General features: G+C 46.1%; 1 protein-coding gene across 2 annotated transcripts in view; it reads left to right on the forward strand.

The window, feature by feature from the left end:
- The first annotated feature begins 1,094 nt into the window (after nt 1-1,094).
- SYT11 (synaptotagmin 11) overlaps nt 1,095-23,517 on the forward strand; it is a 115,147-nt gene continuing 92,724 nt past the window's right edge. Inside the window, exon 1 of one of the 2 annotated variants that reach the window (XM_085637415.1) lies at nt 1,095-1,969. In XM_085637415.1, coding sequence (XP_085493541.1) covers nt 1,936-1,969 — 34 coding nt within the window. In that variant the 5' untranslated portion in view covers nt 1,095-1,935. The remainder of the gene's footprint in view (nt 1,970-23,517) is intronic. The other variant, XM_085637414.1, reaches the window with a different exon arrangement.

Consider the following 23,517-nt stretch of genomic DNA (forward strand, 5'->3'; position numbering starts at 1 on the left):
GCTGTCCTGCATCTTGCAATTGGCCAAAACTCCTGATCTAGTTGAAGGTATCACACTTGACCTTACATGCCAACACACTCAAGTCAGGCTGGAGACTCCCAATATTGCTTTAAAGTTTTCCCAGTCTGTCAGCCAACTCATCCAGACTAGATATTTAAATTGCATCCCTTTACGTGCCAGGGCAAAATGCCACAGTTGTCTCCATTCAGATGTATGTCACCAAGCATTTGAAAAATGAGACTATACCTTCTAAAACAGAAAAATCTTGAAAGATGCTTATTTCCCTTTTATATGCAAACGTGGACAATTCACTTTTTTTGCAACAACTGAATACTGTTTAGTATTCCGGTTATCATCAAAAACTAAAAGCGGTGGTATTCCGATATCATTAGAGAAATGCTAAAATGCGGTGAGACATTTTTTAAGCCTACGGTACCAAGATAGATTCTCCACATTTCTATAGGGCCTGCGTTACATACGTTGCTCAAGCCATAGTTGAGACTTTGGCATTATGTCGGATTTTAAGAGCAGTAACTGAATCCGTCCAATGCGCTCACCTATTTTCTTTCCAGTTTCACAGCTACGCTCTAAGATGGCCGCCTCGCTGAAGTAAAGTTCAAACTTTAAACGCTGCGTCAGTTCTGTGTCGCCATCTTGGATTGGAATGATTTTCCTCCAGCTACGACTTGTGGTAGAGGTGACGTACAATTTAATATAATTGTGTTAAGTTCGCGCCATACTGTATTTGGGCGTTTTCATTGGCATACGAAGCAATACGAACGCATGAAAATATTTTTTGTAAAAACGCATTCAAATTTTGAAAGAGTACTTTCGATACGTAATTTTCCATTTTAAATACCAACTTCTTTTTCCACTTGAGACAGTTAAAATAAAGCTTAATTTACTCTGCTGTTAATTTTATATAAGTATCCGTGTGTACTTGTAGGTGTGCTAATGGATTATAATATATATTGTTTTTCCGATACAGATTACACGGACGTACTCCGATGCAACTGATCTGAAACAGTACACTGTACGTTATCGTCCTTCGTTTGTGTAGACGCCGGCCAATGGCAAGAGTCGTGGGCGTTGTCTTTTTCATCAGGCGTGGCCTATGCTCTCATCAGGACCAGTCTTGTTACAGCTGCATCCTGAGCACAGAGCATCATCCAAGAGTGAAGCCGGAGCATTTCTGTGGGGCGCGCCGTGAGGAGCGGGCCCGGAGTTTTTCTCAGAGACAGACGAGCCCTGCCCAAGACCACAGCAAGTCACGAACGACACGAAGGGCCTCATCAAGCTAGGAACAGAAGCATCATCTGAGCTTAAACCTTTGGAAGAAGCGTAGCAGGGTTCGTGGTGGGAGAGCAGAGCACACTGGGGGACCAGTTTACAGTAAGGGCTTCTTCAAAACACCAAAAAGGAGCGTAAAAACTAAGCCCAGCCCAGTAATCCAGGATTGCCAAGCAACTAAACGTTGGTGACGAAGAAAGCAGGAGTCAGACCCAAGTGTCACTGGATTAGGAACCCATCGGAGGTCTGCCCTGTAGTGTTAGTACAGAATTCAGAACATGCCCAGCCCCTATCACTCTCTGCCCATCCAGATCTAGAACTCTGGAGTGCTCCAGTTTAGATTAGAGAGCCAGGGCTAACCCAGCCTAGATCTCTCTACCAGGCCCGACAAAAAGCCTAGATCATTCAGATCAGAAACTTGGCCCACACCCCAAGGACTTCAGGCGAGTCTAGTCTGCTCTGCACTGTCCAGCCTAATAGCCCCAAGCAGTGCAAACCAGGAAACCAGCTCACCCTCAGGACAATCACCAGGGGGCCGGAGGAGACCAGCCTGGCCTAGGCTCTCAGAGCAAAAGGTCCTTCTACATGGAAACCAAGTAGGAGGTGAACCTTCCACACCAGTCTTGGCAGACGGGAGAAGGCAAGATGGCAGAGGTGACAAACCTGAAGACTGGCTTCGGTGAGTACCAAGGGTCGGGAAGGGCTCTGGGACCAGATCCAGGGACTGGTAAGGGAATGTTTTGCTATCATAGGAAGTAAATGGAATAAATAACACATAATATCCTTTGTTCAAGGGTGATCTGTGCAAATAGACGAACCAGGTGGTCGCTTATGGTGCCAGTGTAATTGGGGCACCATATTCAAAGAAAAACATTGATTTAAGAAATAATTAAAATGGAACAATGTGGCGGCACCAACTACATAGTTCACTTTGGGATCCAGTAACTGGCAGCTATTCTAGGGCCCCCATCTAGTGCATTGTAGTTGGGTGGCTAGGTCTTTTAAACCCAATATTATTCATTAAGTATAGACATTTTAATAGAATGTTTAATGGTATCTACCCATGCGAGGATAATAAAGGGTCCACAAATGAGAAAAAGCTAAAAGGCCTATATTAACGTCATGTTGTTTATTGTAATTTGTGTCTACATTGAGTAACCTGCCATGGGAGGAGGCTGCATCATGTGTAATTGAACATATAAATATTAGAAACAAAAACAGAAATTTACCACAGTGTAAAGATAACCCCTTCAAATTGCCAGGCAGATAGCTTTACCTTAACATCTAAATTGTACATATAAACAGCATGACTTTAATGTATTATACAAGAAGCGCTAATGCTCAGCTGGAAATTTGAATAATATATTAAAAGCATGTGATTTGCAAGATACCATTACTCTGCCTTGGGGGATGAAATGTGGCTCAAAAGGAAGTGTTATATAATAATACAGTGGCGTTTAATATAATGTGCAAGGACAGCATGTCTGGCAACCCTGTGGCGTTTAATCTGTCATATTATGTCGAGAGATAGCATTGAATATAATAAGGCGTGCAATACAGTACAGAATCATGCACTGGAGAGGGGGCAGCTGTTATTAAAAATCCTAAGTGTGTTGTGAACAGCGTGTACCATTGCATACTGTGGGGTGAGAGCTCATTTGTCTGCCTGGAGTGTAGTCTCCCACAGCGAGGCCTGCTGTGTCAGATGTCCTGTATGTGAAATATTTAACCCTCTTCTCTCCCTGTAGGAATTTTCCTTTTGGCCATTATTTTATAGGATGATATCATTTGTTTGTGCCCTGCGGTGTCGAGGTGGGCGAGGGGGGGTCTCAAAATCCACTGGGCTGCTTTAGCGGGGTAAGGGGGTTAAAATGAGGGATAACCCAGGCCTCATATCTCAAGTGAATTCATCTTGCTTGTAACCCTCCTCCCCCCGATCCTAGGCTTTGCAATGTGTTCCACGCCCCGAGTTAATATACTGTCTTCTCAAGAAAGCCCCCCCCTGTTTTATTCGGTATTTCAGTGGCCAGTGCTTGTTTGCTGTCATAGTCCGAAAGTCTTCGCTTCCAGTGGAGCAGAGAGGGGCCCTGCCCATAATCTGTTTTGGGGGCTGTTATGAGTTGCTATGAATTCTTTAGATGATGCAGGAGTGTAACTATCGATAGTGCAGTGGGTGCAGTGGCACCGGGACATGAGTCCTCACCCCACCCGTGTTATTTATTTTCAAACAGGTGATTAGAGGCCCATTGCATGATTGCCCTCGCACCCGTGCTACGCCACTGATGAAAGGGTGGGGAGCATTGTAAAATAAGCATAGTTGGTACCCGTGGGTACCAGGGTCAGTAACGGGCTCCCCCCACGACGGCCCCATGTTGGTGCCTCCCACGCTTGGACAGGCGGCGTGGCACTCGCGGGTCCCCCTAGGCGTCGCCCCGGTAGGATGCTCGCCGGGTCGATGGGTGGGAGCTGAACACCCTCCTCCCTGCATCTGTTTTGCGGTGTAATGCTCGCTGCCCTAATGGCTGCTGCCTGGCGATGGGATGACGTCGTGTCTATTTCTGGGGCGGGTGGGGGTGCTGGAAGGGCTTCAGTTCAGGCCTTTGTTTATTGGGGGGTAAGGGCGGCTGCCGTGTTCGTCGTTAAAGATACACAGACCACCCAACCGCCAGGCCGGTTCTGGTCCGCAGTTACTCGGATGTCCGACTAGTAACATGGGGGAGCGCGCTGGGTCGCTATGATGAAACTAGGTCACTGTGACTGAGGGGGCATCGCTTCCTGACCATAGCGAGCAGAGTCTCGGGGACTCTTCGTATCCTCAAAACGAATGCCCTTTTGAGTTGGATACACTCTGGAAAATCACGGAATAAAAACAAGTCGGCTTTTTATATTACAGAGCAGCAGGACCCCCGGGTCCATCTAGCCTTCCCACTTCCATGCCTGCTCATGTCTCCGGCTCTGCCCTTGCTTTCTTAATAGTTCAGTCGGTCAATGCACTTATTGAAGAGATGTAAGCATTGCTGATGGTCACCTGTTTGTTTCCCACGTTGGTCCAGTGCATCAGTGCACCTGCTGTTGGGAGCTTTGTGAAATAATCGGGTACCGAGCTCGCATACAGAAGTTTGCTCAGCCTTTCATCCTTTTGAGGTCAATAACATGGAAACCATTGAATTGGATAATAAATACAATTTATGTTTTGCAGTGCTATGACGTCAAAAAACTCATAGCAGAAAGTGCTATGTGAAAAACATGTTATTGTTACTTTAATTTTTCCATTTTTTATTTTTCCGTCTCCAAATGTTTCAGGAAACTATTTTAGATAAACGCTACATTTTTGCTGTGTAAAATCGACATCTTGTAAATTTTTTTAATACAATGCACTCTTTTTAATCTGTGTAACTGTCTCAACTGCGCCTACAGAGTTTGTGAATGCAGTTTAACATTTTCTTATTTGGGCTCGATGTTTTCACTTTTGTAGGCCTTGCCTTTGTTATTTATTTATGTAATTGGTGTAGCGCTGGACTAGGACTGTGCCCACACGCCATTTCGCAGCGCTTATATTCACTTGCAGATTATTTACCAGTGTTTTTTGGATACGATTGAGCGCCTCCTGGTGAAGGATCTGATGGGACTCAGAGCATCAATCCATATCTTCTGGCAAACGGGCTTCATAGGAAGATATATTGCTTATTTTTGGGGTGAGGGCCTGCTTCTTGCGGGTGGGAATGAGTTGTCCCGCTGATGTCCGGCGGAAAAGGCCTCTATGTAAGGCCTTTTCTTCGATTTAATTTACAGGCGTTCACGACTGGTTGGTTATTCTTGTATGAGTATAGAGTTCCACAGTTGTGTGCCCAAGATCCAAATTGTTTTGCTTCCATGAGTTTTCCAGTTGAATTGCGTTTGTTATGGAAGCCCCATTTGTAGAGCGCTAACTCCCCCTGCAATGGCATCGTAACGCCTTCTCTAATTGGGATCCTACTCCTTCTGAACTGGGAACTCCACCAATCAACTGTGAGCTTTGTTCCTTGGTGTTTGAATGGGCGAGGTTGGTAGAGTGGTTGTTCAAAGTTTTAGTTGAGAGCTGGTTTGTGCAGACGAGTGGGAAGGTGACCTGGGTCTGATCTTAGGAGATCTTTGTAGTGTGTTATGTGTGTGTGGGTGGTTCTCATGGTCCCCCTTGTATTATATTGTCAGTTGGGTGTTGCATGAACCAAGTAAAGTGATCACTATATTTCAGCACAACTAAAGCTTAATTGGTAAAATATTAATGAGAATAATAAATAATAACAAGGACACCATTTTTTCCCTTGAAGATTCTGCTGCCTGCGCTCCTGATTTAAGATGTTGTTGACTATTAAGGCTGCCTTGTCTGGATTCCAACTCATGCTTCTTTCGTCCCATACATGACGCTTCCTGCTATCTCACTCTTGCAGGCTCTTTTTCACTCCTACTGCCGCAGTTTTCCATTCTTTCCCTCCTCCCTTATTCCTCCTCTCTCATGCTCCGATGAAAAATATTTCCAGATCCACAAAAACTGAGTGCATGTGTCCACCACCTACAACCACCATCACAAATTAGGAACCAAGCACATTTCAGGTAGATCTTTAATAATGAGTGTGTAGCATGTTTAGCCTAACTCTGTTATCTGAGTGGTTCTGAGATGAATGTTCTTGTGCTGTGGGGTCAGTGCTGTTGAGTTGGCAGCCGTTTCCCAGGTACGGCTTGGTTTCATCCGGTTATCACTGCTTGGCCTTACGAATAGAATTAATTGGGTATGTAAAGCATTGCCAACTTGTAGATAGTCGTCTTAAATGTGACTTCGCTCATGTGGCTGCAAACCAAAATGCTAAGTGATTGAGCTGTCCCACTCCGGTCTGAATCATCTCCGCAGCGATCTTATTGAATTCCATCCTGAGATCATTTACCTAAGGCGTGGACTCTTATTCGTTATGAGTGATGGCACGTTTGTTGCTCTCGTCAATAGTGCCGCAGTCACATGAGTCATGATAATATGAATATGAGTCTATTTTCACCACGCAGATCACCAGCGTCTCTTCTTACTTTGCCTTTTCATGACTGGTATAATTATTACCCAACTTGAAGGTATTCATAACCGATAATTTAAGCTCCAAAAGACAGTAAAGAATATGAATGACTAATATTCTTTTTTTTAAATGCACTTCAATCAAAGCATTTTGAAGGGGGAATATGTGTATTTATCCTTATCTGAGCCTACTGTGGCCCATTTTTTTCTGTATTATACCAATAATTCATAGGTTCCTAAAGATAAAGAAAAGATTCCTTTTCATGATAAAACCCATTTTATTTTACCATCTTCCAAGGTAGAAGTGCTAAGGCACCTCTACCCACACACATAAAACACTACAAAGAGCTCCCAAGACAAAACCCAACTTACCTTCTCACTCATTAACACAAACCAATTATAAACTAAACTTTTGGAAAAGTCTCTACTAGCCTTACCCAATCAAAGGCCAAGAAACCGTGCTCACAAATGGTTGGTGGCCTTCCCAGATCGGAGGTAAAGGGAACACAGTTGGGGAAGGGTGGCAATGTTGGTGCACATTAAATACATAAACAATAAATAGCTACCTTAGTAAATCCTCTTCTGTTAATAGGTGCAGCAATCAACCAATGAATGAAAATATTACATTAGAAGAACTGTTCATTTTACAAAAATAAATATATAGATGAAAGTCATGTAAAACAACGACACAGTAATATCCTAAATTGTACAACTGTTTCCCTATTAATGCAATTTATGGCCAGTTGGGTCCCACACTGGACCTTTCTTACATGATTTTTCCCGTTTTAAACACCTATGTTGAATAACTGAAAAAGCTCCTCACTTGCACTTCATAAATAAGTAGTTCCAGGCAGGTTTGTCACTTATCTACTGATCTACTGGTGTATTGTGGATTATCATAGAGGTGTGCTGCCTGGTTAGTGTGCCAGGTAGTGTCAGGCTGGTGTGTGCAACAGTCTCAGACTGTTGTATATGGGATTTTAAGGATGGGGGTTCAAAGACACGCCGGGCTGGTGTATCAAGAAGTGCCAGGCTGGTTTGACTGTATCAGACCGGTGTGTCTGGGATTGCTAGGCTGGTGTATTCATGCATGGTCAGGCATCAGGTATTTTCAGGTTGGTTTGTCTGTCTCAGACCGGTGTGTCTGGGATTGCTAGGCTGGTGTGTCCATGCATGGTCAGGCATCTGGTATTTCCAGGCTGGTTTGTCTGTCTCAGAGCGGTGTGTCTGGGATTGCTAGGCTGGTGTGTCCATGCATGGTCAGGCATCAGGTATTTTCAGGTTGGTTTGTCTGTCTCAGACCGGTGTGTCTGGGATTGCTAGGCTGGTGTGTCCATGCATGGTCAGGCATCTGGTATTTCCAGGCTGGTTTGTCTGTCTCAGAGCGGTGTGTCTGGGATTGCTAGGCTGGTGTGTCCATGCATGGTCAGGCATCAGGTATTTTCAGGCTGGTTTGTTTGTCTCAGACCGGTGTGTCTGGGATTGTTGGGCTGGTGTGTCCAAGCATGGTCAGGCATCAGGTATTTTCAGGCTGGTTTGTTTGTCTCAGACCGGTGTGTCTGGGATTGTTGGGCTGGTGTGTCCAAGCATGGTCAGGCATCAGGTATTTTCAGGCTGGTTTGTTTGTCTCAGAATGGTGTGCCTGGGATTGCTAGGCTGGTGTGTCCATGCATGGTCAGGCATCAGGTATTGTCAGGCTGGTTTGTCTGTCTCAGACTGATATGTCTGGGATTGCTAGGCTGGTGTGTCCAAGCATGGTCAGGCATACAGTATTTTCAGGTTGGTTTGTCTGTCTCAGACTGATATGTCTGGAATTGTTGGGCCGGTTGTCCAAGCATGGTCACATCAGGTATTTTCAGGCTGGTTTTTCTGTCTCAGACTGGTGTGCCTGGGATTGGTGGGCTGGTGTGTCCAAGCATGGTCAGGCATCAGGTATTTTCAGGCCGGTTTGTCTGTCCCAGACTGATATGTCTGGGATTGTTGGGCTGGTTGTCCAGGCATGGTCAGGCATCATGTATTTTCAGGCTGGTACCCTGGCACTGTCGGTGTGTTCTCTCAATGCCACTCTTCTCCTGTCTCTTTCCCTGTCCCACCGCTGCCTCTCGTCTATAGTATCTCCCACTTTCCCAGTGTCACTTCTCAAGCGTCATTGGGTGGAGCCTTTTTCACTCCTCAGCCGGCTGTCGCTCCTATTGTCCTAGAATTCCCCCAACCCCTACTATTGGCTGGGTTCTCTGTCGCTGCCACCATCGCCTGCTGTCTCTCGATATTTTAACCATCTGCTGTCTCACTGGCTTGGTGCTGCTCTCGTAGCCGCGACACGCACCCCCTTTACATGCTGGGTGCTTAGTCATCGCCCTCCCTTCCGCCTTTATCGTATTTTCAGTAACTTTTCCCCTAACTATGTGAACTGTCACTTCTCCCTTTACCTGTCTCTTCCCAGAATTCACCACCTTCACCTGTAATTGGCTACGAGCTGCTTTATCGACGTCACTCTCTTCCAGTGGCACTCTCTTTCTTTCCCATCATCCAAGTATCCCTTCCTACCTTATCTCTTTTGCTATCTCAACATCCCCCCTTCTCTTTCACTGGCTTGGTGCAGCTGACACTGCCCTGTCTCTTGCTGCCCCTTCCATTGTCTCACAACCTCCCATGCTCTCTTCCTATCTTGCTGTCTCTTCCTATCTTGCTCTCTCTTTCTCTCTTTCTATCTTGTTATCTTGTTATCTTTTCCTCTCTTGCTGTCACATCCCATCTTGCTCTCTCTTTCTATCTTGCCATCTCTTCCTATCTTGCTGTGATGCTGTCACATACTATCTTGCTATCGCTTTCTTAATCTCGGTGTACTTTCTCCCCTTGTCTCACTCACTGTCTCAGCACCTCCATCCCCCCCGTCTTAGACTCGGTGTTGCTGTCTCTGTCCTGTCTCTTCCTGTCCCTTTCATCGTCTCGCAGCCCCCCACGCTCTCTTCCTAACTTACTGCCTCTCCCTTCATCCCAGTACACCCCTGTCTCTCACTATCTGCCAATGCCTCCCTCCCAGCCCCTCCCCCAGTGATGAAGGGCCCTCAGTGCTGCGGGTGAGGGCCTGCCCCGTCTCGCGCGTCTCCCCGCTATAAGTCCACGCGGCCTCGGCCGTACCAGGCCCGGCCGCTCTTTGTTCCTGTGATGTCATCCTCCATTAGTGACATGTCTGCCGTGGGAGCGGCGCGAGGCCTTCGCCAGCTGGGGCTCCGCGGCTCCACTCCTCGGGGAGGGACCAGGGGGGTCTGCGCCTAATGACTGTCTGGGTAATATGCTGCATAGATAAAGCACGTGCCAGTGAGCACGGACGATTAAAGAACTACGGAGCATACACAAGCAGAGAGAAGGAATAACCATAAAACACCAGCCATCCACAGGAAGCGTCAAAAGGAGCTCACTCACTGCACCTCTGACCTTCCAATAGGATTCTCACCCGTGGACGGCAAAAGTGAGCACAGCACATCAATCGTCTTCCGAAAAACCACTCGTGACCAGCAAAGAGGAACCAAGAACAGACCAGCCAATCAGTGAATCAGCCATCTCCAACAAATCACACGTGGGTAGCAAAGAGGCACCAAGAACACCTCAATCAATGAATCAACCATCACCGGAAAGTCACACGTGGGTAGGAAAACTGGAACCAGATTGTGCAAATCAACAGAAAACCATAGGTGGCAGAACAACAAAAGGAAAACAAAGCATGCCAACCATCTGCAGAAAACCTCCACGTGGGCAGGAAGAACGAAATAAGAACACAGCACACAGCATCTCCAGAAAGTATACATGGACAGCAAAGAAGAAAAAAAATGCATACATTTCCGTCAAGCATCACACGTGAGCTGATGTATGACGATACAACGCAAACATTTACAACGCATGCCTTTATAACGCAGTTTTTGCATCGCAAACATCCATTACAACGCATGTTTTTACATCTCATGCCATCACTACGTATTTTTAGAAACTACATTTATAACGTATTCCATTACAACGCATACCATTAACAACGCATATTAATTTTAGGGCAACAATAGGGTAAGTGTTGGATAGTGTAGGGGTAAAAATTACTATTCCCACTCCAGTGAGTGCAACAGTAGGGTAAGTGTTGGATAGGGGAGAGGTAAAAATGACTATTCCCCATTACTTACCTTATATTGCGTTGTAATGACATGCGTTGTAGTGACATGCGTTGTACAGACATGCGATGTAATGGCTGCATTGTAATGGTATGCGATGTAAAGGATGTTGCATTGTAATGACTGCGTTGTAAAGGTTGTTTCCCCACGTGAGCACAAGACTACTCAAAGAAAGTAAATGCAAAGAGGAAATCGCACACAGAGAGACAAAAAAGTTGCACAATAAGGACCTTTCTTAGATTTTACCAGTTGGTTGCAAAATGGACACTAAAACGCACCAAGTTCTTCAGTAGTGGAATCGTTATTTACCCTAATGGGCTCGCAGTGGGTCCATCAAATCCAGGTGCCATGGCAGCAAGAAGGAACTCTATGCACTAATAAGTAGAAGCATGCACACAGACTGTACAAATCAACCCACAGTACAACAATCATCTTCTTGTGCCAAGATGATGGTAGCAAAAGGGACCCCAGAACAAAACAGCTGTCTTCAGGAGTGGGCAGCAGAATAGGAAAAACAATACACAAGTCAAATTCAGTAGGCCTCACGTGAGCAGCAAATGGGAACCCACAATGCACCAATCACCACCAGGCACACAAACACAACTAAGAATAACCCACAAGACACCAGTTAAATCCTGGAGCACTCACGCGAGCAGCCAAAGGGTCCCCTTAACTATTTGTTGCATAAAGTCAACACGTCAATGGCAAAAGAAACCCCCTAATACCGTAATATTCAACCAGGGAAAAAAGCAGGCAGCAAAAATGAAGTCTCAATATAATTATATATTACATGTTCTGTTGATTTTATCGTGCAAAATGCAATTGTATAGAAACCCATATTTCGCAGGTAACCGTGAAATATCGGAAATATTTCATGGTTGCAGGTGAGATACAGATTTCATCATAATGACAGTCCCCAAATCACTCTGCAGAGCTTTGACATTGTCAGGGCTACTAGGACTATGCAGCACAGAGGACCAAATGATTAATTAGGGTTATATAAATTATGTGTCAAAAATGCAAAGGTGCAGCACATTTTCTATCAGTATTATTTCATCCAGTTGAGATAGAATTACCATTTTTGGTTAATATTGCACTTCTTAAAATTAAGCAGCAAATTATGTGGCACAATCAGTAAATTCATAACTATTTTACAAACACTACATCCACAGAGTAGCCTAAGTACTTTGACTCTTATACCTACCAGGTGTTTTCTTAGTAATTTATTCAAGAAATGTAAACAAAGCCTTAACATCTTAATTCTAATGCATGCCTATTAATTACTGCACTTAAAAAACAGCAAAAGACACACAAATTATGGACGGAATGCAGAACAAATCAAACATTCACTCTCAGTCAAGAGATCTGGGTTAAATCCATCGTTCTTTTGCTCACTCCGCCACCCCAGTTTGGACCCTACTCCTCATGGGAACAGTCCAGCCTGAACTGCTAAGCCAGGTCCTCCCTGGACCAGAAAGAAGCATCCTGGGACCGGTTTCGGGGCATCACCCCTCATCAGCCAGGCTAGCTTGAATCCAGTGGCACAGTTAGCTCGAGAGGGAAACAACCATTACAACACAGTCATTACAACGCACAGCCTTTACAACGCGGGTGTTACAACGCAACTGCATTTACATCGCATGCCATTACAATGCAGGCATTACTACGCATGTCACTACAACACCTGCCATTACAATGCATACCATTACAACGCATGCCATTACAACGCATTATAAGGTAAGTAATGGATTTTTTTTTGTAGTTTTAGGGTGGGTATGGGTTTGGGGTTACATGGGAATAGTAATTTTTACCCCTACACTATCCAACACTTAGCCTACTGTTGCACTCACTGGAGTGGGAATAGTAATTTTTACCCCTACACTATTCAACAATTACCCTATTGTTGCACTCACTGGAGTGGGAATCGTAATTTTACCACTATACAAAATCGTACCCCACGGTTACCCTAAAAGTATTTTGCGTTGTAATGGTATGCGTTGTAATGGAATGCGTTGCAAATTTAGTTTCTAAAAATGCGTTGTGATGGCATACGTTGTAAAATCATGCGTAAAGGATGTTGCGATGTAAAAACTGCGTTGTGAAAGCATGCGTTGTAAATGTTTGCATTGTAACGTGTCCTATTCGCCCGAGACCCACATCTGGGTGAATGTTTGATTGATTCAGCATTCCATCCATCATTTGTTGTCGCAGCACTTAAAAAAAAAAAAACAGCCATTACAAGCTAATTGTCATCAACATGAACATGTAATATAAAAAGTACATAACAGGTACCAGGTAAAATATGGTCCAATATTTGCATCTTGGGGTTCTAGCGACATTTACAAACTATTCAGCCTTTTGCATTGTGGTTTATGATGTCACCTGAACCCTTTGATGGCAATATTGGACCAATTTTACACTGTTATCCGTTAAAACGCGCTCTAACCAGTGGCATAGGGGCACTTTCCATATCAAATTAAATATAATAAAGTAATATAATAAAATTGTAAGTGTCTTGAGGAGGGAGAGCAGTGATGGGATGGTTGTCATGGCTTCTTGGATGGCAAGTTTGACATGAGAACGCTTGTGTATGTGTTTTAGCCTTTGCTTCTTGTGAGATTTGCAGAATGGGGCTTTTTGCACTTGGTCTACTATGGACCTCCTGTAATGACAGTTGTAACATGTAAATGTGTTGGGTAGCTGAGAACTGTAGTTTTGTAAGGGGCATAAAATGAAATACTAGCGTATGAAGATCTCAATGTAGAAGAATGAGAAGGGATGGTATGGTCAATTTTTCATTGGTCCCGTGAGGAGCCATGCTGCCAAGAGAATTACCTGTTTAAGATGAACAAACAGTGTTTTCAGAAGAATGGTGAGAAGTGCACTTCTTATGTTCCGGTCTAAGAACCGAGTCTTGAACGACTTTTTAGAAATATTCAGGTGGGAAAGAAAGTTTTTACTTTCAGATAGAGTGTAGTTGGAAAACGTATTTATTCAGTTGTTTATGGAGTTTTATGTTGCTTTGTTTTGTCGTATTCTGCAAACTTTATAGTGTGTCAAAGTTTCAGCCAAATCCCATTGGCCTCTTTTGGGACAGACTCAGGATTAGATCTCATGAGGGATAAGTCCTGTACCCCAGCTGTCAAAGGGCTCATGGGTAGAGTTTAGTCTGAAAGTAAAGATGGTCTCCCTTCAACCTTCTTCGGCTCTCCAGTTGCCTTTGTCAAAGAATAACCCTTTTCAACAGGCTGATGGTGATGGTGAAAGTGTTGGGTATCTTGTTTCACCCTTTCTGATTTGTGGTCTGGTAGGTGCTATGGGTGGACCCTGGCATTGGTGGGGTGGTCAAAGTGAAGTAAGTTGATCGTGTTGGATCTGAGTTGTAAGCCAGTGTCATCGGAACTGAGGCAGAAGGAACATGCCACATGTTATGATACGCTCCATTACTCAAAAAGCCTTTTAAAATTTTTTTTATACAAATTCTTCTTGAATTCTAGGCGGTCTCATTAACCTCTTAAAGACTGAACTCAGTGTTACATAGTTCTGATTCATGGAGAGAGGGGTACCTTCCTCCATGTTTCTGGCATGTGAGTCTGAGTTGGATTTTCTTGTAGGATTTTGTTGATCTTGGTAGCCTTGGTGCCGCATAGTGTGTTGCTAATTTTTAACAGTGCCACTGGCTTTTATCCGAATATATGTCAAGAATTCCTGTCATGCGAGGGGAGGAAACGGTAACCAGCGAAAACGGACTACATCTCCCAGGATGCTTAGCGGTTGAGAGGTTATGTAAACAGGAGAGCTGTTACATAACTCAAGGAAAACACGCCCTTATGTAAAACAGGAGAGCTGTTACATAACTCAAGGAAAACACGCCCTTATGTAAACAGGAGAGCTGTTACATAACTCAAGGAAAACACGCCCTTATGTAAACAGGAGAGCTGTTACATAACACAAGGAAAACACGCCCTTATGTAAACAGGAGAGCTGTTACATAACTCAAGGAAAACAATGCCCTATAAAGGGAGGAACCGGGAGGTACAACGCTGTCGGATATTGTGTTTACACCGACGTACCTGCTTAAGTGAGGAGCAGTGTTCAGGAGTGGTGCTCCAGTAAGGCAAGAACGGAGGTAGGTCGAGTCGTTACTCCCTGGGCCGTGTCTTGCCCCATCGTCACCTGTGAAGAACCCGGAAGCTCTACCGGATAACCATTGAGCTTCGCTTTTTGACTCGGCTGAGTCAAAGCGCAGTGGCGCTTTTGCTGGTTGGAGTCGTAACTCCCAGCCCGACCAGAGATACAGGGACTGCCAGCTGTAACGCACACCAGGAGGTGTTTGCCGCGTTACAGACTCGGAAGTCCACAGGATCGATCGAGCGGCTGCTCTCGGTTCAGTCTTCTTTGCTTGTGATTGGGGTATCGGTGACGCATCACCAGGAGGTGACTCCGCGTCCCGGTGCAGTCTGAGGAAGAGGTTGAGCGGCTGCTCCCTTCAGGTAGAGACCCCGGCTGGGTGTTTCCCTGACTCCTCGATTCTCCCCAACACTCTTCGTGCCCCTCACAGCCTACCGATTGGCATTGTCGGCCATTTCATTTCTGCCCTCTGTTGGCATACGCCGGGATCGGCGTATATGCAGAGGACGGTTAGGACCATCCGTGCTGTGGGCTGGTAACGTACTTAGCCTGGAGGATTCCAGTGACTATAACCTTTGTTTATTCCTTGTATTATTTTTGCCTTCATTAAAATAACTAAACCTTCACAAGTGGTTGCGTTCTCCTTATCGTGTCTGTTAAACGATCCTGAGACGTTCAGGGCGTTACAATATACTTTATTTGTGTGCACAGAATCTTACATTTGCATGTGCCTCATGTTTTTCAAGCCTGAGAAACAATCTCGATTCTTGATTCCCGACTCGTTGACATATGCGTATGGGATGTTTTGGGAGGCTAGTAGAAATGATGTTACAGTTGTCAAATCGGGTGACCACAAGTGATATAGTCCACTCTAAATGTACAGTCTAATACCTAAGGATTAAGCTGTAATGAAAATGACTCTGGGTTTGGGTTGTCGGAGATGATTCTTAGGGTCTCGGGCGTGGTACTCTGGCTCTTACTCAAGCGAAACACTGTTTAAGCGATTTAAACTGTTGCCCACTTTTCTCAAGTGTTTTTCCCTCTGGATTTCAGAGCATAATCAATATTTCAAAAATGTATTTGGTCTGGCCCTAGGCTCTTGACTTCTTAGGTGAGGTGTTTTTATGTTACTCACTGTTCTGTGGTATCCTTTGTAGTTAATTTTTAGCTGATTCATGGCCTCATCTGTCAACAGGGGTTGCCCGCTGTTTGAGCCAAGTCAGTCAGTAGGTTTTCCATTAGAGCATGTTTTTGGTGACTAGTCATCTTTGTTCGTCTGGGAGTTCAAACCTGCCAGCCTGAACCCAGATAACACCACACTAAATGTCAAAACAGTCCAATTCGTCCACGTGGCCGCAGCGAAACTTGGCACCACAAATACTATCTGTGTTGCAAAACCATGTCCTTAAATCTGTTTACCTCTTTGCACAGTTCCTACCCAACATTTGAGGCATTCCAGGGATAATTCGCTACTCCCTTCACACCGTGTCTTTTCTACTTGTTTTGGCCCTAAGATGAACGGCTTGCGAAAGATCTGTGTGCAGCCACTACTCAACCTTGGGACAATTGTGTTGCTGAGCCCTTGCACTTTCCATATTTGCTCGGGTCTTCAAAATGAATGTTTGCGGAACGCTAGGAGCCAACATCTGAAGCAACCTTGGGACAATCTTTTGCTGCCTTTGCACACGTCACTTTCCATTTCTGCACTAAAAATGAATGTGATGTTGTCAGCTTAGGTCAATCATAACACCCTTGACACTGTTTAAAATGCTGCTTCCGCACTTTCTCTTGCACTACTTTTTTTACAATGGTTTCTTTTGTTTGAAACTGCTGCTCCGATCCCATACCAATGAGATGTATATTTGTGAAGGTTTTAATTAACTGTATAATAAATTGTTACTTACTCACTAATTATCCTCTGGGGGCACAGCACTTAAACCTCCAGAACAAGTGACAAGCCGATACATAGAACTAAAAATCTATACAAGACTCTAACAAAGGCGAAAAATACTACAGAGGAGACTGGACTGGCTCAAGATTAAACAGTCAGTAAATATCATAGTAAATGGAATGTAGCAGAGAATAAGATACGACATTTTTCATCTAGGTCACAAACAAACCCAGAATCATTTACTATTAGGGATGTGAGGTACGGAAACTAACATGGAAAATAAAGGTGTCACTAGAGAATAAAGAGGCTTGAATCTCTTTGTGCCGGCGAACTATATAAAAACACTAGATCAAACATATGTAAGAATACCTGAGATATACTGCTCTCCAATGCAAAGCAAGGATGAATACTGACCGAGAGAGGAAATGTTACCTGAGTGAGCGTAACCGCTAGCGAGGATCTTCCAGTTGTCACACCGGCAGACTGGATTTCACAAACTCAGATCCTGGATCTCAGGGTACACAGTGGTCAAATGGAAAAACAAGTTAAAATAAGCCTAGGCAAATCCAATAGCTCTGACCACACCAAGCTACTGGGCAGGTTATTTTTTTTATTGGAATCATATGCCATAACATGAAAAGAAGAAAAGTAGTTGAATATGTAGCCGCCTAAAATGTGGCTGCCATATCCATGCTATAAATAATTACGTTTTTATATAAGTTAACTATTGCAATTGATTATAATGGTACAGGGCGGGGGCTTTAACATGAATACATTTTTTAAGCACACCAGGATGACTACAAAAATAAAAATGGATGAAGAATGAAAAGAAAAAAAAGTAAACTATTGGCCTGCTAGTACTGGCACGAACTGCACTTCTTTTTCGAGGGATGTATTCAGGCAATCAGGCTAAAACATGTCACTCACAAAGCAAGAGAGCCAATGGCTGAAGTGGGGTGACCCATTGCTCATGCTGCGTGAATGTGAATGACAGGTGGATAAGCCAATGAACGAAGAGGGCTAATCTCAATCGCCATTTACACATATGTTTCTGTAAGTATTTTTTCATTTAAGAATAGTTTTGATCACCTGCAGCTGAAGAGACAGCTAAAGCCATCTCCAGGCGAGACTTAAGCAGAGAATGGCTTTAAAAGCCATCACCGGGTGCATGAGATACTTAATCAGGGGTGGACAAGAGCCTGGAAAAAACAAAATAACAAAACACTCTTCAAAATGCAGCCTCACTCAATAGAGAATTATTAAGAAACAGTAAGAAGCACATAGTGCTCAGCTGGCACATGAACGTTTTAAGAAACAGACACTGCCCACATACCCCAGGAAACAGACACTGCCCACATACCCCAGGAAACAGACACTGCACGCCTACCCCAAGAAACAGACACTGCCCACCTACCCCAGAAACAGACACTGCCCACCTACCCCGGAAACAGACATTGCCCACCTACCCCAGGAAACAGACACTGCCCACCTACTCTGGAAACAGACACTGCCCACCTACCCCTGGAAACAGACACTGCCCACCTACCCTGGAAACAGACACTGCCCACCTACTCAGGAAACAGACACTGCCCACCTACCCCAGGAAACAGACACTGCCCACCTACCCCGGAAACGCACACTGCTCACCTACCCCAGGAAACGGACACTGCTCACCTACCCCAGGAAACCGAAACTTCCCACCTACCCCAGGAAACGGACACTGCCCACCTACCCCAGGAACCGAGCACTGCCCACCTACCCCAGGAAACGGACACTGCCCACCTACCCCGGAAACGGACACTGCCCACCTACTCCGGAAACAGACACTTCCCATCTATTTATTTGAGTTTTATATAGCGCTGGCTAGACCCGGAGGTATCAGAGCGCTTTACATAGGGTTCCACAAAGTTAAAAAATTACATCAGTTACCAGTTACATCAGTTACCAGAAAAACATTTCAAGAGCATAAAGATGAGATAAATGGAGCTTAGAAAGGAGAGGGGGTAGAGTAAAGGGGTAGGAGGGAAATAGGGTGGAGAGATAAGGGATAGTCTGCCCAAAGTCTGGCTGGGTTTGTGACGTTGAGTGGGAAGTCCACAGCCCATCTCCTCTATAGCTATCAGGTAGCTCCACCGGGCATTGGCCAAATAGCTAGGTCTCAACGGAAAAACATTTAAAAAGCATAGGGTACGAAAAATGGATCATAGACGGGGAAACAGGGTAGGGTAAAGGGGTGGGAGGGAGAATGCGAAGGCGAGACGAAGGAAGGTCTGCCCAAAGTCCGGCTAGATAGGTGATGGCCAAGGGGGCCATCTCCTCTAAAGCTATCCGGTAGCTCCACCGGGCATCGGCCAAAAAACTAGGTCTAGCACTTAACATAAGGAAACACTGTGTTACAAATTACAAAAATGATCACATTAATTACAGAGAGGTTGCAAATTCGATACAGGAGTTATTAGCGACCATGAAAAACAGGATCCACAGAAAAGAGCGGGGGATAAAAAGAAAAAGGCCAGGGAGAGCAGGAAGTCCACTGGAGGGAGTCAGTAGCAGAGAAAGATACGAGACATAAGTCCGAGGTCCGGCTGGGTAGGTGACGGCCATAGCGGTGTGCCAGAGCCTGTCTCCCCCATAGCTGTCGGGGAAGCTCCACTGGGAATCGGTCATACATTTCGGACTCCGCCGGATAAAAATGAGAATCAGGAAGGGACCAAGAGTCAGCAGCGGAGGAAGAGACGAGAGATAAGTCCGAGGTCCGGCTGGGTAGGTGACGGTCATAGCGGTGCCTGTCTCCCCTATAGCTGGTGGGGCAGCTCCACCGGGAATCGGTAATACATTTCAGACTCCGCCGGATAAAGATTACCTACCCAGGAAACAGACACTGCCCACCTACCCCAGGAAACAGACACTGCCCACCTACCCCAGGAAACAGACACTGCCCACCTACTCTGGAAACAGACACTGCCTACCTACCCCAGGAAACAGACACTGCCTAACTACCCCAGAAAACAGACACAGCCCACCTACCTCAGAAACAGACACTGCCCACCTACCCTGGAAATGGACACTGCCCACCTACCCCAGGAAACGGACACTGCTCAACTATCCCAGGAAATGGACACTGCTCATCTACCCCAGGAAATGGACACTGCCCACCTACCCCAGGAAACAGGCATCGCCCACCTACCCCAGGAAACAGGCATCGCCCACCTACCCCAGGAAGCGGGCACTGCCCACCTACCCCGGAAACAGACCCTGCCCACCTACCCCAGGAAATGGACACTACCCACCTACCCCAGGAAACAGACACTGCCCACCTACCCCAGGACATAGACACTGCCCATCTACCCCACAAACTGACACTGCCCACCTACCCCAGGAAACAGACACTGCCCACCTACCCCTTAAACAGACACTGCCCACCTACCCCAGGAACCGGACACTGCCAACCTACCCCAGAAACAGACACTCCCACCTACCCCAGGAAACGGACACTGCTCCCCTACCTCAGGAAACAGAAACTGCTCCCCAACCCCAGGAAACGGACACTGCCCACCTACCCCAAGAAACAGACAATGCCCACCTACTCAGGGAAACAGACACTGCCCACCTACCCCAGGGAATAGCCACCGCCCACCTACCCCAGGAAACAGCCACCACCCACCTACCCCAGGAAACCGACACCGCCCACCTACCCCAGGGAAGAGCCACCTACCCCAGGGAACAGCCACCGGCCACCTACCCCAGGGAACAGCCACCGGCCACCTACCCCAGGGAACAGCCACCGGCCACCTACCCCAGGAAACAGCTACCGCCCACCTACCCCAGGAAACAGACACTGCCCACCTACCCCAGGGAACAGACACCGCCCACCTGGCGAGTAAGCTAAGAATTACTAACTGCCAAGCAGCCTGGGAAATGTATGGATTTGAGAAGCTTAAAATTTCCCGGTACAAGGTAATGAAGCCCGATGGGAAAAGAGCTTTAGTTAATTTAACTAAATAAATACATAATACAAGGTAGGTCCAATATGAACACGATTACAGTAATCAGACCTGTGATGAAGCTAAAGCATAAATATTGATTACACAACCATCCCTCGGGGATTGGCCAAAATGTTCTAATTCAACAAGTAGGAAAAACAAGTTGGTCTGTGTCCAGTTGTGATTTACCTTTGGAGTTTTCTGGGATATGAGATTTTAGGGTGTGCTAGAGATCCTAAAGATTTGTTGACCTAGCTTCTAGGTGTTCTGTTGGCTCTTGTCCATGTCCTGTAGTGTCCTTGAATGTTACATATGCTGTATGGATTATCCCTTCTTGCATCGATGTGGATCCGGCGTAAATGTCGTATACACAGATCCTGTATTGAAGCCCACACGCAGCATAAAGAACGTAATGATATATAATTCATCTCCTGCCTGGCTGCCCGCACGTGGACATCACAAAGGAACTAGTCATTAAAAATTAATCCTCTAGAGCCAACGTGTAGACTTCACAAAGCAGATGATGACATCTAAACGCCCCCTGGAGACTACAGCTGGCCAGCACAGCGGAACTATTGGACAATTCATCATCTGATGCCTACACCGGGCCGGTCAGAGAAACTAAAGTGCAGTTCATCCTTTGATGCCTACAGCTAGCCAGTCAGAGGAACTAATGTACAATTCATCTGCTGATGCCTACAGCTAGCCAGTCAGAGGAATTAATGTACAATTCATCCGCTGATGCCTACTGTAGGAAGGTGGAATCTGACTGCATGGTTACCCCCTCTTTTTTCCCTGGTGTTTTGCTGGTTTTCGACTAGTCTGACTGGGATCCTGCTATTCAGGACCCCAGCCTATCTGCTTTCTCCCTAAATTGATTGCATGTACTTTAGGTACACTCCAGAATGGATTCTGGGGTACCCTTATAAGTCCCTAGTATATGGCATACGATGTACCCAGGGCCTAGGTACCCCAGAGGCCTCCCAGGGGCTGCAGCATGTAACCATTCAAAATGATACTACAGGTCTGCTACTGCAGCCTGTGTAAGGTGGTGCATGCACCCCTTGCTTAGATATAGGTTCACTATATCTATTCTAAATCACTGCACATATAAACCTATCAGTCACCCCTATGGCAGGCCTAATCAATCCTGGAGGCAGGGTGCTGGGTTTTATGTGAGAGGTTGCACCTGCATGAGCAGAGCCTCTCTGCAGCCTTCGGAACCTATTTTACGGGGTTGCTTGTGATGCAGCCAACCATATAAATTTAAGTGCATTATAACCTCGCGGTAAATGCTAACTTTAAAACGGCTGCATAGAAACATGTCGTGTTTGGTGTCAAACACCTTGGAATCATACCTCCCCGCCAGTAACTGGCAGGGGAGGTATGATTCCACCCTCCTAAAGGGACATATGCGACACACCGGTACACCCGGTACCAGCTTTCTTGACCTGGGCATCACAAAATGGCATCACAAAATGGATGCTACCAGCCACAGACACGAGTCTGCCCTCCTGCTGCTGAGCCAAGCTTGAGCAGGGGAAGGCTTGACAATAGGCTTCCTGTCACAGGGACAGGCTTTAGTGTATTGGGGCTGGGTGGGTGCACTCTGAGAGTGCTTTGATGTCTGCACTGGGGGCACATTTGGTGTCCCTGTGCATAGTCCAGCTCAAACTGGTTGCAGGAGCCATTTGCTCCTGCTCTGGCACAAAACTGGACAAAGGAAATGGGTGAAGCCACCCCTCTGTCCTGACGCTCCCATAGGTGGGTCCCCAGAGTTTGTCCCACCACTTACTTGGGTATAAAGTAGGAACTCCTGACTACAGGACTTTAGATTTTACCTGGACTAAACTCTGCTACAGAAACCAAGTGCTTCGACGATCTGCACGACGCTGGATGACTGAAGAATCTCCCTTGGAGTAAAGGAGTTACTCCCCTGCAAGGCAGGCACCTAAACGCATCTGACCGGTTTGCATCTCCCAAGCTCCTGAGTACTCCGAAGATTTCTGCAACATAGGAGGTAGGTTCCCGAGGTCTCTGAGGTTGATCTGCGCTCTCAGCAATTCTGAGGCCCGTATCCCTTGTGGTTACCGTGCAACCCGAACCCCTGTGGTCCGCGTACTTTTGCAGCAGCATATGCTTTTTGGCTATCCCTAAGGCTGTGCTTTGGGCTACTTGTAGTCCTGACTCCGAGCAGTATTTCCACCCAAGATTTCCGGCCTATACTCCACAAGTGTTCCGTGGGCTGGTATTTCGTGATTCAGGTCGAGGTCTCTTTGCGATCCCTGGTCCGTCGATCTGTGGGTCCCTGTGAAGGTAACTTTGACTTTCTGTGGGCTTTCTTGGTTGCTCCAGACGTGCCCTGACTCTCCATAGCTTGGAGAGTCCCCAGGACCTTGCTGGTCCTCACCAAAGCATCTTTCCTTTGTCCGCGTGGGTTGCAGTTGCCAAGGCTTGCTGGTCTTCAATCCGGACACTGACCCCCCAGCACTCGACATGTTTCGTGGGACAGCTCACCTCCGGACTTTGGTCGTCGTCGACGTCTCCTAGTCCCCGTGGCTGCAGAGTCAAGCTTCACCTCTTCTCACCTGAAACACCCGACATCGGTGGGCATTCGTCTATCGTGCCCCTGGTCACTGTGAAGTGACCCAGACTCTGGCTCCTCTGCTTTCATGTTCTTCTCACCTCGGATCCAGGCTTGGATCCTACCGGACACTCTTCATCTTCCCGGCAGCAGCACTTTTCCGCATCACGCCATTGAAAACGACGAAGGTTCCCGACATCACTTGACCCCTATGCACCCGGCTCCTCTGGGATAGGTAACACGGGTATCTCGGTACTCTCAAGGGTGCTGGCCTTAGAACCTTCTATGTTTAACTGGGTTTGCTTAAAGTCCTCTCTGAAGTGTCCTTAATCTTTAAAATTCCAACTGCAACTTTCTCATAGGATTGTACGGAACTCACTGCACCCGTCCTCCGTGGGTCCCCTGTGTCGCTTCTTTGGGTGGTTCCTTGGGGGTCC

The sequence above is a fragment of the Triturus cristatus genome, chromosome 12 (genome assembly GCF_964204655.1).
Source record: "Triturus cristatus chromosome 12, aTriCri1.1, whole genome shotgun sequence".
In the NCBI taxonomy this organism is placed as follows: Eukaryota; Metazoa; Chordata; class Amphibia; order Caudata; family Salamandridae; genus Triturus; species Triturus cristatus.